The sequence below is a fragment of the Aspergillus welwitschiae genome (genome assembly GCF_003344945.1).
Source record: "Aspergillus welwitschiae strain CBS 139.54b unplaced genomic scaffold BDQ94scaffold_15, whole genome shotgun sequence".
NCBI lineage: Eukaryota > Fungi > Ascomycota > Eurotiomycetes > Eurotiales > Aspergillaceae > Aspergillus > Aspergillus welwitschiae.
In genome coordinates, this window is record NW_020798709.1 from 749,695 (window position 1) to 766,490 (window position 16,796).

Sequence of the window (16,796 nt, forward strand, 5' to 3'; positions counted from 1 at the left end):
TTTAGTGATAGTAGGGAAAGCTAAAGAGCGACATGTATTCTAACAAGGCTTTGCAATAGTGGAGTTGTATAGATGCTGCCTAAGTGTTCCTGATAAATTCAGGTAGTACAAGCATCGCCAATAATAGGTGTCACCTGTCCATATCCCTTTGCACATCTTACCCCCGCGGCCGCATGAAGCAGAGAATCTCGAGCACGACATGCTGGGGGCCATGAGACTGATACCCCTATCCGCAGTTGCCCTATCGCTTCTCGCAGTCGCAGACGCTGGTCCTACCGTGAATTAAACAGACCGGTACCCATCCTTGACATTGATTGAGCTAGTTACCAGGCTTGCGGCATGCAGCAGGTGGAGAATCTCCAATGAGCCGGTATTTAGGGTTGTACGTTGTTCCTGGCAGAGTTACGTCTGTCAATCCTTCATGCATTTTTGCACCCCAGCCCGGTCATCATAGTTCCCTTTCCAAAATAAACTATAGAAAACTATATCTAGTTGGCGCCTGCTTAAGAGTATCTTCAAGGCCTAATCGAGGTCTCTTCAAGCACCTGTTATCTCCTGGGCTACGACCTATACTCTACCCTAAAGTCGCTCATGGCTGGAGTAGGTCGTGGACATCAGGCTGTAGCACCGGAGTTCGGAGAATTTAGTTACTGCAGTGTAATGTTCAAGAGGTCTATCGGTAAATATCTTCGTGGTTACACAGGCGTTTGCTTTGTGCGTGCCTTTTCGTGCTTTGTTTAAATGCCTATATGCCTGCAGGGCACTCTTCAACCTCCTTCAGAAAGAGACTGGTGGGTTGTTGATATTGAAATATCAACCTCCTGGACCAGAAATTCTGTGAACATCATCTACCCCGAGAGACGCCTGTGAACAAAGACGGTTTCATCTTCTCCGATGGACAAAGCCACATTTCATTCGGAAAAGGTGGAGGCATCACCACTTGACGATTCACCTAAACATCAGAAGGCAAGCGTTGGATCCGACGCCCAGTCAACCCACAAGCCATGGGATATAATCGTCAACTACCCAACCTCAACTAATGCCGCCGAATCGTCCTGGTGGCGGGACATTGGCCCGCTCCTTGGCCGACTTTTGCAAGTAACCGGCTACTCTGTGCCTATGCAATTCGAGTATCTAATCTTCGCGCGGAATCACATTGTTCCCGCCCTGGGACCGTACCCGCAGCGCTGGCCAAGCGTCATGACCTATACCGACCTACCGATTGAGATGAGCGTGAATTTCCAGGATCATCATGCATCGACTGTGCGTGTGGGCATCGAGCCGATCAGTGAGTTCGCGGGAACATCCAGCGATCGATTCAACCAGACTGCTACGGAGCGGTTAGTTGGTCGGCTGTCTACGTTGGGAGGGCTGGATCGCAGGCTGTACCATCATTTCGCTAGGGATTTTGGGATCACTGAAATGGAAACAATGAAGGCGAAGCAAGGGGAATTTAAGAGGGACTCGGTACAGTCAATGTATAATATAGGGTTCACCTTTGAAAGAATGGGGGCAGCTAGTGTGGACACAAAGGGGTATGTGTTTCTCAGGTTGAAGGAGAGGGCATCTGGCGTGCCTATGCAACAATTGCTACGTGAATCATTGAACCAGCTGGATGTGACAGCAGAGAGAAGAGACAGAAAAGCAGTTCAAAAGGTGATTGAATACATGGAAGAAGGAGGGGGATTCAATGAGTACACATACCTGGCTTGGGACTTTGTCGACTCGGCCAAGTCCCGAATCAAGGTTTATGGGGTACTCGGGGATTTGAGGACGGAAAAGGTTACGGAAGTATGGACCATGGGTGGAAGGCTGAAGGATCCGGCTACGATGCAGGGCCTGGAGTTGGTCCGACGGCTATGGGACCTGCTGAACGGCAATAGTCAGCAAGGCCAACAGCCTTCTAAAGCGCCCATACTGATGTGGAACTATGAGATCCGACCGGGCCGCGATGAGCCCATCCCGAAGCTGTACCTCCCTCTTCTTGGGCGGAACGACATGTTCGTGGCCAAGACGCTGGCGCGCTTCTTTGACACCCTCGGCTGGGCGGACGAGGCTCGGAGCTATGTGGCTAACGTGCAGTATCTGTTGTGAGTTCTGACCTTCCTTGATCCCCATTATTCCGACTGACGTTGAGGATAGTCCGGATGAAGACCTTGAACAGTCAGCCCGGCTTCACTCGTGGGTGTCGCTAGCGTATACCAGCCAGGCGGGGGTCTATGTAAGCGTGTACTACCACTCTAGCCTGGCCTAGAATGAAGTCTTGCAATTTTCACCATCATTATTGCACAAGTGTTGACTATGAAATGAACTATTGCATAAAAAAGTCGTACGCGCGTAAGTGACCAGATGGCCGACATGTAGGCGTTCTGTGCGACCACCGCACCGGTGAGTCAAAGCAGGGTTATTTTCAAAACAAACCCCAGAGAGGGATATAGGCTACTTCCCAAGTAAGACGGTGGCCAATTTCTTTTCCACTCAGCGGGGATTGGTTACCATTCAGCGATTGTGTGGCACCAGCTGACCACGGCCGAAATGGGGACTGGCTCACCCCATGGCACCCCCGCGGAGCTGAGAAGCGACAGATAGGTAATAAGGAAGGGAAAGAAATGGTAATTCGGCCAACATGGGAGGGGCGCTCGGGCAAAATCCGCGCGCAAAAGGATTCTTGGGATGGAACGAACTGGGTCTCGTGTCCGGGCCGAAAACCGTTGATTCGTTGGGAGAGAAACCTGGCGAGCAAGTTGGTGGCTGACGGGATGCCAGTGGGAGATTAAAAGTTTAGTCTGGGACTAGATGAGAACTAAGGGTAAGGATAGCTCGGGGTTTTACCCCGCGATGGAGCCACGCACGGCCGGGGGGTGAGGGTTTCTCTCTCATCCTGGTGCGCTCGCTTACCCCGGCGGCCATTGGCGGTCTGGAATTCATTTAGAGTTGATAGGACCCTGTGCAGCCATTAAATTGCGGCGCAAGAAAAAAAAGCAGGTGATGGAACAGTAAACACCATCGAGAGTTTCTCATGGACGGAAGCCCAGAACTGGGGAGAAAAACAAGAAGAGGGAGAAAAGAGACAAGCCGTGACAAGGCGGGCTTGGCTGGTGGAGTTGAAAATGGAGAGCCTCTTGGCAGTAAATCTGGGGAAATCTTGGCGGGGGAAAATACACACAACAAAGAAGGAATGAAACCAGTGTTCTCAGATCACTCGATGACATCAGATGAGCAATTGGCATGGCGAACGATGTGTCAAGAAATAAATAAAGTGCTCATACAATTTAAACAACCTCAACAACAAAGGAACAACAAGCAGTGCTGGTGGAGGAGGCCCAAGCAGTGTGTGATGATGGCATCCGGCCTGACTAAGGAAATCCCCCGGTCACTCACTATTTGCTCAGAAACTTTGGTTGAGGGGCGGCGTTAAGCTTTCCAACCTCTCTCGTTGCTTTCTGTTCCTTTCTAGCTTTCCAAAGCTTCTCCAGATGACTTGACGGGACCCATCTGTTCCGGAAGATGCATCTTCCTCCTGCTCGTCATGGGAGGGATCGGCACCTGTCCGGCCATGCTCACCGTCGTCGGCTTTGTGCTCCTATTTCACGGGCTTCGTCCTTCTGCCCGATAATCGGGGCATATAAGCCTGTCCCCCGCCAGCTGGTGGCTTGTCCGTTTCTTTTTTCTCCCTCCAGCTCATCCTTCTCTCCTGCCTCCCACTTCCTCGTGTCTCCCACCCGCGCAGCGCTCGTAGACGCGCTCTCGCTGTGGTTTTCTTCCTCCCTTCTTCCATCATGTCCCACTACTACGAAGGGGACAAGCCCTCCACAGGGGCGCCCGTTCCCGTCCAGCTATCGGCTGCTGACGAGGATGAGCAGCCCACGATGAGTCCCATCAAGTATATGGCCACTCGTCTTACAACTCTGGTGCCTCCGATGAACCCAGCCCCCAATCCCTTTAAGGCGCTCATGCTCCTCAATCGGAAGCAATGGCTCTTTTTTGGGGTATGTTTCACCCCCGATGTCGAACCCCGTTTTTGCGCCATGACTAACCGCGGTTGTAGGTTGCTTTTGCCGGCTGGACATGGGATGCCTTCGATTTCTTCACCGTGTCCTTGACTGCCACCGATCTTGCTAAGACGTTCGACAAATCTGTCACTGACATCACCTGGGGAATCACCCTGGTGCTGATGCTTCGGTCCGTGGGCGCCATTACATTTGGAGTCGCTGCCGATCGCTGGGGTCGGAAGTGGCCCTTTATCGTGAATAATCTTCTGTTTGTTGTGTTGGAGCTGGGCACGGGTTTCTGTCAGACCTACAAGCAATTTTTGGCTTGTCGCGCTCTCTTTGGGATTGCCATGGGTGGGTTGTACGGCAATGCCGCGGCGACCGCGCTCGAGGACTGTCCCATGGAGGCGCGCGGTATTGTGTCCGGCTTGCTGCAGCAAGGCTATGCGTTTGGATACTTGCTGGCTACGGCATTTGCCCGCGGCCTGGTTAATACTACCTCCCATGGATGGCGACCGCTCTACTGGTTCGGTGCCTGTCCGCCCGTGCTCATCATCATTTACCGGATGTTCCTGCCTGAGACCGATACCTTCCTCCAGCGCCAGGCCACTCGCGAGCATGTTCGAGGTGGAGTGACTACGACTTTCTTGTCAGAGGGTAACACGGCCTTGAAGAGACATTGGCTGCTTCTGATCTATCTGGTCTTGCTCATGGCTGGCTTCAACTTCATGGTACGTTTGTATTTATCCTTCTACTCCATCTGTTCTATTATAAGAGCATCACTAACCAAATCCCAGTCCCACGGCTCCCAAGATCTCTACCCAACCATGCTTGAAAATCAATTCAACTTTTCCGCCGATGCCGTCACCGTCACCCAGGTCGTCGCCAACCTTGGCGCTCTGACTGGTGGTACCACCTGCGGCTGGGCCAGTCAGATCTTCGGTCGTCGCTTCTCCATCGTCTTCATTTGCATTATTGGCGGCGCACTCCTCTACCCCTACACCTTTGTCACGAACCACAACGTCATGGCCGCCGCCTTCTTTGAACAATTCTGCGTGCAAGGCGCATGGGGTGTCATCCCCATCCACTTGATGGAGCTGTCGCCGGGTGCTATTCGCACCTTCGCGGTGGGTACGGCCTACCAGCTGGGCAACCTGGTCTCGTCGGCTAGTTCGACGATCGAGTCCACGATCGGGGAACGGTTCCCCTTGCCACCCACGGAGGATGGTACCAAGCGGTACCAGTATGGCAAGGTCATTTGTATCTTCATGGGGTGTGTGTATGGATATACGATTCTGGTGACATTGATCGGCCCCGAGAGACTGGGACGTAAGTTTGATGTCGCGCATGATGGGGATATGGCGGTCGTGGCGGCACAACGGGGTACGGATGGGGAGGTGGAGGTAGAGGGTGATCCGGAGAAGGGTACATCGAGGATGGTGGAGGGTTGATTTGATCTATTGGTTAGATGTGCTGCTGATGATGTTATGATGTAATGAGAAGAGTGACATATAGTATCAACTTATATAGCCGATCGCATTGCATGAGATTGTATGGTATGTTCTGTTGTTTAGTACATTTGCATCGCAGGCAGGACCTGCACCTTTCTTTTGGGAACCGCCGACTAGCTGCACTTTTTCGCCCCATCCTATGTCTGCTGTCTGCAACTTTGATCCTTAATTAAGATCGAACAATACAATTTGGCACAATTCGACCTTATTTCTGCCTCTGTATTATTCATCTCTGCGTCAAACATAGGCCGCAGCAAACAGCAGCCCGCTGGACAAAGCAGTGGACGAATTGTTGTTTAACTCCGTCCCGAGATGTCTCACTCCACCTAGCCCAACACCCTATCGTGTTGTAGAGTCCACTACACAGAGCAGATCAGTGGGGATGTCGCAGATACCTAAAGTAATCCGATTTATATCATTAGTCTAGACATTGGTACGATGACACCCAAAATTGACAGTAGAAGGAAGAAAGACATCAGGATCTGCTTAATAATCAATGCTCATCAATCCCCTGGGGACCGATCACCGGGTTGAAGATGGAGGATCATCATTGAACTCATCTCTTCTTCTTGAGTAGCAAGGAAAGCTTTGACTTACTGGACTAAAGACACTTTGTAGAAATTTGAATGTCCATGTTGATGAAAGAAAGTAAGCAAAATGTCCGAATAGTGGCCTTTCCCCTGGGCACACGGACCCTTTTATACAGCCAGCCGGTCAGGAGAGGTCCTGAGGCAACCAACCAGCCAACCCCGCACGGATGAAACTAAACTGCATTGCAGTGAACAGGGATGCTGACAGTTCTGTAATGCACGTTGGATTTTACTTTCTACTCGTAGGAAATCATGACTAACTCTTCGTATAGAATGTCAGTAGAATGGCTAATTGTCTGAGTTTAGATCGAGATCAAAGGAAACGGATCCACTCTCGGACATTGGCATCGCAATCTCGTGGAGCGGAGATCGGCGATGCTCTTTCTCAGGGTCTGATTCATGACCTTAATTTGAGTTGGCTGATGGAGTGATGAGCTTATGGTTTATGGTTCTTACCAACATGGTTGATAGCTGTCATTCTTCAGTGGAGAGATGGAGGATACCATGGATGAATCTCACTCTATGTGGTCTCCCCTGCTGTCTCTGACATCAATCAACTAGCTTCTCCTGGTGGATGTATCCTGACGGTACTACCTCGGGGTTTCGAACATCGTCACCTCATCCTTCTTTTTTTTTTTTTGTTTTTCGCCCCTACCCACGATTTCTACTTGTAATGCAGATGTATTAGATATCCTTTATCTCAAGTTATTCACAATATTCCCCCCACGAGTCAAGAAGGAATTGAGATCGTCATCCCGACACCAAGAGCCAGAGGAGAGCGAAAGAGAGACGCCGACCAGAACCGCCAAGCCCCGGACCGGGACTGGCGCTGCTCTCACTTTCCGTTCAACTTTCATTCCACTTGCTTGCCTTCGTTTGCTTCGCTCTTCGCTCTCCTCCGCCGCTTCGGGCTTCATCTTTCCCTCCCTCTCTTTTTGACCTCCTCCTCTCCCATTCGGTCGTTTCGGGTCCCTTTTCTTCTCTTTCCTGGGATCTCTCCTTCCTCCTCATCTCCCCTCGGTCGGCCACTCCCTCGTTCGTCCCCAATCCGAACCCCCCGACTGCAAGGGTCCGATCTCAACGCCCACAGGGGGCAGAGGGAAAAGCTTAGAGAAGACGAGGAGCAGCTTCAACCTCCAACGCGACTAATATATCTCTCCTGCGTTAATCCGACCAGCATCTGCAATCCCTCATTCGCTCAATTCCTCGCGATCCGATCCGTTGGCGCATTCCAGCCTTTTCCTCAGGGTCCAACAAGCAGCCGTGATCCCCTTGCCGCCTGGCTCCTCCTCCTTCCCCCCACAGATTCCTTACGATCCTACCCTCTTCCCCCCGAAACACCACCGCCGCCGCCGCCTTCTCCTCCTCCTCTTCTGCTTACGAACCCGGCTCTTTCCCCCTCCCCCTACGCGCTGGATGAGTATCCCGATCGCCGCCTCTTCCAATGCACAGACGCTCGTCTGGCTCGCCGGCCGAGGACGACGCTGAAGAATCCCTGGCCCCCGTCTCTCGCACCCCGACAGACCCGAGTCCTGCGCCTCAAGTCCTCGACCCGCCGGAAAAATCGCGTCCGCAGGCCGCTGCCAGGACCGGCACCAGCTTCGATCTTCGTCGAGATGCCTCCAATCCGCGTTCCCGAAATTCTAGCCTTTGGCGCACTTCCTCCTCCACTGAATCCCGCTCCTCCGCCGTTATGATGCCGCTGGCTTCCCAGCGATTGCCCATGGAAGCCTCCCCGGACGGTCACCTCCGCTTTCGACCGTCGCGCCTCCGCAGTCCCTGGCCCGTTTCCATCCTGACCGCGCTCACCACCCTAGTCGCCTCGATATTCCTCTTTTTCATCCTCCGGTCCTTCTCCGAACGGCAGATTGGCGGCGATGGCTGTGGGATTCCCGTCATGAGTCCTACCTTCCTCCGCATGGTGGGTTTCGATACGGAACATACCCGGTTCGCGAGCAAGTATAATCTGTTCCTCTATCGGGAGGAGGGTGTCGACCCGTACAACCAGGAGAACTTGGGCGTAAGTACCTGGCCAATGATTGTGTCGCGTGGCTGTGGCGTTTCCTCCCCGATCTCAGGCTGACTGTGTTTTTTTGCTGCATCCAGTTAAACGGTGCCCCTGTCCTCTTCCTCCCCGGAAATGCCGGCAGCTATCGACAAGTTCGCTCTTTGGCCGCCGAAGCTTCGAGACACTATGCCGACGTCGTCCGACATGACGAGGAGCGGCTCAAATCTGGTACCCGCAGCCTGGACTTTTTCATGATCGACTTCAACGAGGACCTGGCGGCCTTCCATGGCCAGACACTACTCGATCAAGCGGAATACGTCAACGAAGCCGTGTCATACATTCTCTCGCTCTATCATGATCCGCGACGGTCACGGAGGGACCCTAGCCTTCCCGACCCCAGCGCGGTCATTTTAATTGGGCATTCCATGGGAGGCATTGTTGCACGCACGGCGTTGACAATGACGAATTACCAGGCCAACTCGGTCAACACAATTGTCACCATGTCTGCACCGCACGCAAAGCCCCCGGTCTCGTTCGAATCGGACATCGTTCATACATACAAGCAAATCAACGATTACTGGCGCGAGGCCTACTCCCAGACCTGGGCCAACAATAACCCGCTGTGGCACCTCACACTGATCTCGATCGCGGGTGGTTCGCGCGATACGGTGGTTCCGTCGGACTACGCTAGTATCTCGTCCCTGGTACCGGACACGCACGGCTTCACGGTATTTACATCGACGATCCCTGATGTCTGGATCGGTATGGACCATCTATCTATCACGTGGTGTGACCAGTTCCGCAAGGCGATCATCAAGTCGTTGTTTGATGTGGTCGATGTCCGCCGGGCCAGCCAGACAAAGCCCAGGGCCGAGCGCATGCGGATTTTCAAGAAATGGTATTTGACCGGGCTGGAGCCGACCGCTGAAAGAACGCTTCCGCAGAAAGGTATGTATGTGATAACGCTCGGCGATGCTCTTACTGACCATTACTAGAACCGTCTACGTTATTGACGCTGGAGGACAGCACCAACCTGATCCTGCCGCAAGGCCAGCGTCTGATTCTTCGCGAGCTCGGCCACAGCCCGAATACCAACGTCCACCTGCTTCCCGTCCCGCCGCAAGGTGTGTCAGGGAAGAAGTTCACCCTTCTCACAGATCAGAAATTGGACAACCCCGGAGAGCAGGGGACATTGGAGGTTCTCTTCTGTAGTGTCTTCCCATTGCACAACGGCAAGTTTGCCAGCGTTTTCTCGATGAACATGGACTTCTCTGGGAGCAGCGCGGGCTCGACGCGTCTGGCTTGCAAGAACGCTGCGGAGGATGGCATACACCTGCCAGCGTCGACGCGGACCTCTAAGCAGGCGTATGACCGGACCTCTCCCTTCTCATATCTCCAGTACGATCTGGAGGATTTGGTCGAGCATCAGTTTGTGGCTGTGGTCGACAAAGCGCGGTCTCCAACTCGCGGCTGGGTGGTGGCGGAATTCTCGGACAGCTCTGACTCGGTCATCCGGGCTCGTGTGGGTTTGGGCGGCTTGCTCAGTGCTGGACTGAAGATGAGACTTCCGGCGAACCGCCCAATGCTCACTGAGGTGAAGATTCCGGCGCTGCATTCGAGTCTGTTGAACTACAAGCTCAAGATCGTCCGTCGGGGTTACGGAGAACAGCCCGAGCTGTTTGCACCGCTATTGCGCCAGTCGATCCCTGATCCCCACGAGTCCAAGTTCTTTGTCAATGTGAAGCAGGTCAATGTCAATCTGCACGGAGTCGCTCCGTTCATGCCACCGCCTCTTCGCGAGCAAGCCAGCTTGGGTGGAGTGTCTTTCCAGATGTGGACGGATCCGAGCAGCGAGTCAACGGTTGATATCTCCTTGTCAGTGGACGTTCTGGGCAGTCTGGGTGAGCTCGTGATGCGGTATCGCACCGTTTTTGCTGCCTTCCCGATTCTGGTAATTGCTTTGGTTTTGCGCAAACAGTTTCAGGTGTATGACGAGACAGGTTATTTCATCACCTTCGCAGAAGGGTTGGATAGCACACTGCGGTCGTCTTTGCCAATTTTGCTGCTCGCCATGTCGTTGCTGGCTTCATCTCTGGCTACATCGACTACGCTGCCTCCGAGCGATGATCCATTTCATTGGCGTACTAACTCCACGGAATCGCCCATTGATTTCACGAAGAACGACCTACTGCTGGGATCGCAAGACGCATTCTTTTGGTTCTTGGTCCCTATATTCGGTCTGATCAGCGTCGGTGTCTGCGTGATGATGAATTACGTGGCGCTGTCCCTGCTCTCGGTTTTGTCGTTCTTCTATGGTCTCCTGAACAGCAAGTCGGGGTACATCAAGCGTGATGACAAGGGGTAAGTCGTCATCAGTTATTTGTGAATATTGCTAATTCCGTCAGCAACCTTCCCATCTTCTCGACACCTACACCGAGACGGCGGTTGATCAACACGGCTGTTCTGCTGCTTCTCGTCGCGACTACTATCCCATATCAGTTTGCCTATATGGTGGCATGCATCGTGCAGCTCGCTACTTGCGTGCGAGCCCAATGGCATGCGAAAGAAACGGTGTGTATACTTGCCTTGTTGACTAGCGTTTGCTAATACTTTTTTTTTTTTTTAGAAATCTACGACTCATTATAATTTCGCCAATTTTACATACTCGATCTTTCTCCTGATGCTGTGGATCCTGCCGATCAACATCCTTGTCCTGCTCGTGTGGGCGCATAACCTTGTGGTGCACTGGTTTATGCCATTCTCCTCCCACCACAATGTGCTGTCCGTCATGCCGTTTATTCTGCTCGTTGAGGCCATGACCACGGGGACGATGGTGCCTCGAGTCAGCACACGGTATGTCCAATCTGCTACATAGTATCCTACCAAACTAACTGAGCAGGCTAAAAAACATCACCTCCCTCCTTCTCTTCGCCCTTGCCATCTACTCCGCCGTCTACGGTGTCTCCTACGGCTACCTTCTCCATCACCTCACTAATCTTTTCGCCGCCTGGCTCGTGGGCATCTACCTCTTCAGCAGCGGCTTCTCTCCCCGCCGACTCTGGCGCATCCTAGAAGGCGATGACGCGAGCTCCCCGCCCGAATCAGGGAGTCACGTGAAGAAAAAACCATAATCCTACATACACCATACATATCTTATTCTTCTCTTATTATTATATGTCCCGTTGCATCTTACCGGTTGCCGGACCATGATTATATGGCGTTGTTCTGTTACCTTGGGAGCGGTGTTTGCTTTTTTGTTTTCCTCTGACCTTGGGTCATGTACAGGATTGTGCTTATGTGCTCATATGAATGATTTTATACTATATTGTGTGGAAGGTGGGATCAACGATGGCGGATGGATGTATCTTATTAGCTTTGTGTGTGTTGTTGATACTGCCAGAGTGTGAGTGTGTGTTTGTATATACCGTTGGATTTGGAAATAGACTATTGGCCGGGTAATAGTGATGAGAGATGGTGTTGGTGTTCATATTCCTACTATCACTAATGTCGATGAGGTCATGCAACTCATAATATTCGTAACCCGTGCCTCTGCACTTGAATTGCCTTGCCATTGGGCCATGCAGTCGCCACGACACAAGGCATGCTAGTAGGCACTATCACCCCGCTTAGACATGAATGATAACTACGTACTATTACTACTTAGTTGCCTGACCGTTCGACACAATCCCCAAGCCACATTAGACATGACGCAGGTCCGAAGGATCTACCTTGCTGACAGCCTCACGGGTGTCGACCACGAGACGAGGCTTATTGCAAATCCAACTGCTATATCGAGTCACTTACATTGCACTGACCTCATGATAGAGGATCATTCCTGCCAAGACAAGAATTAAGATGTTCACTTTATAGACAATAGAAAATAACACCGCTCGTGGGATTCGTATCTTGACTCCTGTGTCCATGCAGACCATGTCAGCTTCCATGTATCCTTGATTCTAAACAATCTTTGCATCAGCCCCTCTATATAAGCTCATATACGCCTCATGATTGATCTCACAGACTACAACAGTGGACAGTATTTCATTGCTCACAAGCCCCCCACCCCAAATACTCCCCAAACCACCAAAACAAAGCAAAAGAAGGAAATAAAAGTGCTCATCTTCCTCGGCAAACTAAACTACCCCCCCTACGCCATGAACGAGCTCTTCGCCGTCATATTCAGCAACAACATGCAACAAGGCGAGAAAGTAGCCGTGATCCTCCAATGGACTAGAGATGGTGCCGGTCAGCCAAAAGCCAATTCCTTTGCGCAGGGGACTGTCGATAAGGCGGTTATCACGTCGACCGGGGAGAAGGAGATTGAGTTCTTATATGGGGAGAGGGAGATGACTTATTACTGGTATTCTAATTTTTCTTCCTTTCTTCCTGGGCTAGTTGCCTTGGACTCGATGAGTGCGTTACTGATGTTTGGGGGTTGTGTTGTAGGTATAAAGGCACGCAATCGGGGAGTAATCTGACATTGTCGATGTTCAATAAACAGGGAGAGGAAGTGGTTGAGAAGATTGAGCTTTTGGCGACGTATTATTGATGATTATCTATTCTTGGTGCTCTATCCATGATTCCTCATACTTGTATGATGCTAGTTGCTTAGATAGAAATCAACGATATTGAAATTCCCGAGCAATAGGTTTGTACTTTTGTCCTTAAACACAGAACTTCTCCGCTTTCTTTCTATCTAAGAATTCACTATAATATTCAATATCATATCCAATATACATCTCAGCTAGTCTAATATGAATCATCTGAGAGGGAAAAAAAGGCAGCATGAATGAGCTGCGTCTATATGAAATAAGTCGAGCACATGCTAACAACAAGCAGCGCTATAAAGCCACCGGTTTGTTAGACAGAAAATATGAAAAGAGGCTAGGTTGATATATAGCCTATAAATCGAGCGGGTTTGAACATGGCCGCTTTCGGCCGTAGGGGTCACGGTTTGTCTTCCCCGTTAGGATTTGTCGCTTTTTGAAAGGAAGTGGGTCGAGTTGCGAATGATTAAAGTTAATAATTAACGCCCGGCGTAGCTCAGCATTCCACAGAGTATTCTCGGGCCGGAGGTTATGGCATAATACTCCTAGAGAGCGAACTTCCTTTTCAGATCTTCTGACTTCGCGTTTGAAGGACTTTCCATCGCGGCTCCTGATCCGTTCTCCTTCCCATGCCACGAGGAGCATGTGGTCGACCTCGAGGTCTCCATGTAAGTAAGCCATCTTCAGATCAATTGTCCCAAGGAAAACAGGGACTGCAGATCCCTGTGCTTGGTAAAGTATGCGATAGACGTCTGCTTCACGCGAGGAACTCTCTCTCCAGAACGCATCAGATGACGCTCCTTTGCCAACCACAGTATATCCATATTCAGAAGAGGTGATTCTGAACGGTGCAATGGTTGACCCATAGCCACGCATGGGTGTGCACCCATGGCTAGTAACATCTTCATTAAGCTGCCGGTTGATCTGCTGGACCAAGGCTTCAGCAGTAATCGGGTGCTGGTCAACATCTGCACCTTGTCGGTGCAGCGCAACATTCGGACACTGTTTGTCCAGACCTCCCCCACGCTGCAGACCAAGCAGACAACGCTGAGTACAAAAGGGTGTATCTTCATAGGACTTGCCTCCACTAAACAAAGGGCCTTTCTGGCGTTCTGATTGCTTAGCGGCGTCGCCAATCCGACGCTTCTGTCTACTGGGGCTTGTATCGATATCTTCGTCCGGGGTACGCTCGCGCCGTGTATTGGATTGAGTCGGCATCCTGTAGTCTTCTGCAGGCGATGGCGCAACAGAATGATGGGATGGTTGGTATTCCGTGGAGGAGGTGGAGTAGTTTTTGGTGGTCGCAGTGGTCGTGGTGTTAGAATATTGCGGAGCAGCGGGATTTGTGTTCGGCTCATATTGCGGAATTGTGGAAGTTTTAGTATCGAAGCCTGTTGTCCAGGTCGGTAGGCCCTCTTTTGCTATTTCTCGCCAAACTTTATCACGGACTTCCGAGCTACAACTCATCAGACAGAGACACAAGACTCGCGCCACGGATGTTAAGGGAGCTGTGAGTCTTTTGTCAACTTGTGAAGCGAGTTCACTGTTGGGCTCAGAGAGACGGTAGTACAGAGTGCCCGGATGTTCGGAGGGGACTCGCAACATGATCAATGCCAGTCCAGTGCTCACATAAGAATACTCGAGTCCATTCATTATCATAACATGATACACTTGAACAACAGCGGAACCCGTCAGAACAGCCGCATCATACATTTTTCTATCCTCCTGACCGGTGGGAATCTTTCTAGTGTTCACTATCTCCTTCCAGAATTCCATTGGGTGCAGTCCCAAGCGGATAGTCTCGACAGGTAGCTTGTGGGGGTGGTTTGTATTCGACTGTCATTATCAGGTTGTCATTGTCACCGTCGACTTGGTAGATGCAATACTGGTCTGGTCTCGGGTTCTGGCAATTTGATGGCTCCTTGTCCTTCTCCGCTGTCCAGTCTTGCTCTCTATCGGCTTCAACATCAAGACAGTTTGCATGACTGTCGAACCGAGCTCCAGTTCCCAAATGAAATTCGTCTCTTGCAGCCGGTATATTGCAGAGCTCCGTAATAATCTTAAGAACTGGGCTCTCCACGGTAAATCGCTCAAGAGCTTCCACATCTCGTTCACTGCTTATTGGCCTGCCAAAATATTCGCCCATGCTTTCCAAACCAAGACGAGATGTAAAGAGTCTTAACGCAGCACTTCCTGGCGGTTCAAGATATTCGCGAACAGTCTGATAAATTTTCTGTTGCTCGGTGTCACAGTCTTCCCAATGCTCGAACTTCAAGGGGCAGTATTTTCCTTTCGGCTGCGGGATCTTTCCCTTCGTGCAGCGAGTGAGTTCTTCGACTTTTAGGGGTGCTGAAAATATGGTATGGCAGTGCTGAAGAAGCTCTCCAAATGTCGTACGTCTCGATCGCTCCTTCTCCAGCTCCATTTCCTCTCTCAACCTTTCCCCCTCTTTCCGTGCTTTCTTCTCATTTTCCTGAGCCCGTTGGATGTTCTCCTCGGCATTTTGTTTGGCTGCATGAGCCTCTTGAATTGCTGCATTAGCTTTCTCCTCTGCTGTATTAGCGCTTTTTCTCAGCTATATAAGCTCTTTTCTCTGCTATATCAGCTCTTTTCTCTGCTGCACGAGCTCGTTGAAGGGCTGTATTAGCTGTTGTATTTGCTGCACTAGCCGCGCTATATGCTTCAGAAATCTCTTCTGGGGGGGTCTTGTACTCAGGGGTGCTGTCGCGATCCATTATGTGTGGATATCACACTGGAAATAGTAAAGAAAATGCAGCTTTTGGGGTGGCACGAGCAAAGAGAATAGAGGGATCCCGAAGAGTTGGTTTGGTGGCATCTGTTGAGAGAGAAAGCAAAGAACGCGAAATTTCTGTTAATGTGAGATATACATTTATACCACCTGGAAGATGCGTCCACCATGGGGGGCTGATGAGGGGGAGAACAGATGCAGATGTAGGTACCTGAAAGACTTCCATCGCTGAGGTCGTACCAACAACCGGAGAAATCCGTGTCGTCCCGCCTGATCAGATATTGCAGACCAGATTCATTGTTCCTGGTGTTCCATTCTCTCTTGTCATTCTCATCTTCATTCCACTATCATCGAGAAGATCGTATCAAGAACAGTTCAGAAACCATTCATATTTGTCTCTTCGCTAGATGACGATTTAGATTTTCCTCTTGTTTTCCAACCATAACCAAATCATTGTTTTCTATTACTTCTCCTTTGTCCAGAATCTCTCTGTTTGCTATTCTGCATCGTAGAGCCACTGTATCACGTCAAAACGGAAAAGCACGTACCAACCCACCTTTCAAACAGAGGTGGTTCTGACAGCTCAAAAACAAAAGAAATTTCCAGATCCCAGAGCTTCAGCATCAGGCATAGAGCGATCTTTGGACGAGCTCATAATTGTATACTGAATATGTCGGATTCTGCCTGGCAGGTCCCGCAGATCAGGAGAAGTCTCTGGTGGATCAGTCTAGAGTGACTCAAACTTTCGGACATTCGAATGCCAATAAGTCGCGTTTATCCAGCTAAAGTTAGACAAAAATTCAAACGCAGGGCTGGCGTGGGGGTAATAAGGCTGTATGGACACATGTCCTGAGCGTTTTTGTGTGATTTTAGGGATGCTTGAATGAGTAACTTTATGGTCGGTGTCTTCCGCATGTGTTAACCCGCGTGATTGCATGCTTGGCTTGCCACCATTATGAGAAGCCTAGATTAGTCCAGACTTGTACTAAACACGCTATCTTCTTACTAATGCCTACTGCGATCTATTGAATGGATACTTTGGGGGGGGGGGGGGGGGGCGGTGTTCCATGGGCCCTAGTGGAGTATCCGCAAGTAGAATCAAGCACAGCAATAATTGCAGCAAGGAATCTAATATGTATCACAAGTCTAGAGTGTATTTATAGCGAGGTATCTTTTATTCACTCTCGAACCCAGTGGCTTCTTGCACCGTACTCAGGCTATCAATGACATGTGTGTTCAATGAAAGGCAAACATTGTTATAGTGACAACAGAACGGACAAAGAGGAGTCTTGGCAACTTCCTATGACTAGTTGAAGACAATGGTACAGGTAAATGAGATTTACCAGTCTTCTCAAAGAAGTCTCTAGAAATATATGAAAGCTTCTTATATGCCAAATGT

General features: G+C 50.6%; 4 protein-coding genes across 4 annotated transcripts; 3 read left to right on the forward strand and 1 right to left on the reverse strand.

The window, feature by feature from the left end:
• The first annotated feature begins 687 nt into the window (after nucleotides 1-687).
• BDQ94DRAFT_178686 (DMATS type aromatic prenyltransferase) lies at nucleotides 688-2,374 on the forward strand. The gene is made up of 2 exons (XM_026773175.1): nucleotides 688-2,090; nucleotides 2,143-2,374. Exons 1-2 carry the CDS (start codon nucleotides 895-897, stop codon nucleotides 2,252-2,254), a joined length of 1,308 nt encoding a protein of 435 aa, XP_026626745.1. The 5' UTR covers nucleotides 688-894; the 3' UTR covers nucleotides 2,255-2,374.
• Nucleotides 2,375-3,599: 1,225 nt separating this feature from the next.
• BDQ94DRAFT_32750 (sugar transporter family protein) lies at nucleotides 3,600-5,460 on the forward strand. Its single transcript, XM_026775501.1, has 3 exons — nucleotides 3,600-3,989; nucleotides 4,049-4,723; nucleotides 4,790-5,460. The coding sequence occupies exons 1-3, from the start codon at nucleotides 3,780-3,782 to the stop codon at nucleotides 5,441-5,443; spliced, it is 1,539 nt and encodes a 512-aa protein (XP_026626746.1). The 5' UTR covers nucleotides 3,600-3,779; the 3' UTR covers nucleotides 5,444-5,460.
• A 2,077-nt stretch (nucleotides 5,461-7,537) lies between these two features.
• BDQ94DRAFT_178689 (GPI inositol-deacylase) lies at nucleotides 7,538-11,597 on the forward strand (the record flags this gene model as incomplete). Its single annotated transcript, XM_026773176.1, has 6 exons — nucleotides 7,538-8,113; nucleotides 8,200-9,049; nucleotides 9,097-10,462; nucleotides 10,507-10,672; nucleotides 10,728-10,954; nucleotides 11,001-11,597. 6 exons carry the CDS (start codon nucleotides 7,538-7,540, stop codon nucleotides 11,230-11,232), a joined length of 3,417 nt encoding a protein of 1,138 aa, XP_026626747.1. The 3' UTR covers nucleotides 11,233-11,597.
• A 1,405-nt stretch (nucleotides 11,598-13,002) lies between these two features.
• On the reverse strand, nucleotides 13,003-15,383 carry BDQ94DRAFT_159432 (uncharacterized protein; the record flags this gene model as incomplete). Its single annotated transcript, XM_026769073.1, has 3 exons — nucleotides 13,003-14,460; nucleotides 14,519-15,201; nucleotides 15,272-15,383. 3 exons carry the CDS (start codon nucleotides 15,381-15,383, stop codon nucleotides 13,003-13,005), a joined length of 2,253 nt encoding a protein of 750 aa, XP_026626748.1.
• Nucleotides 15,384-16,796: the final 1,413 nt, after the last annotated feature.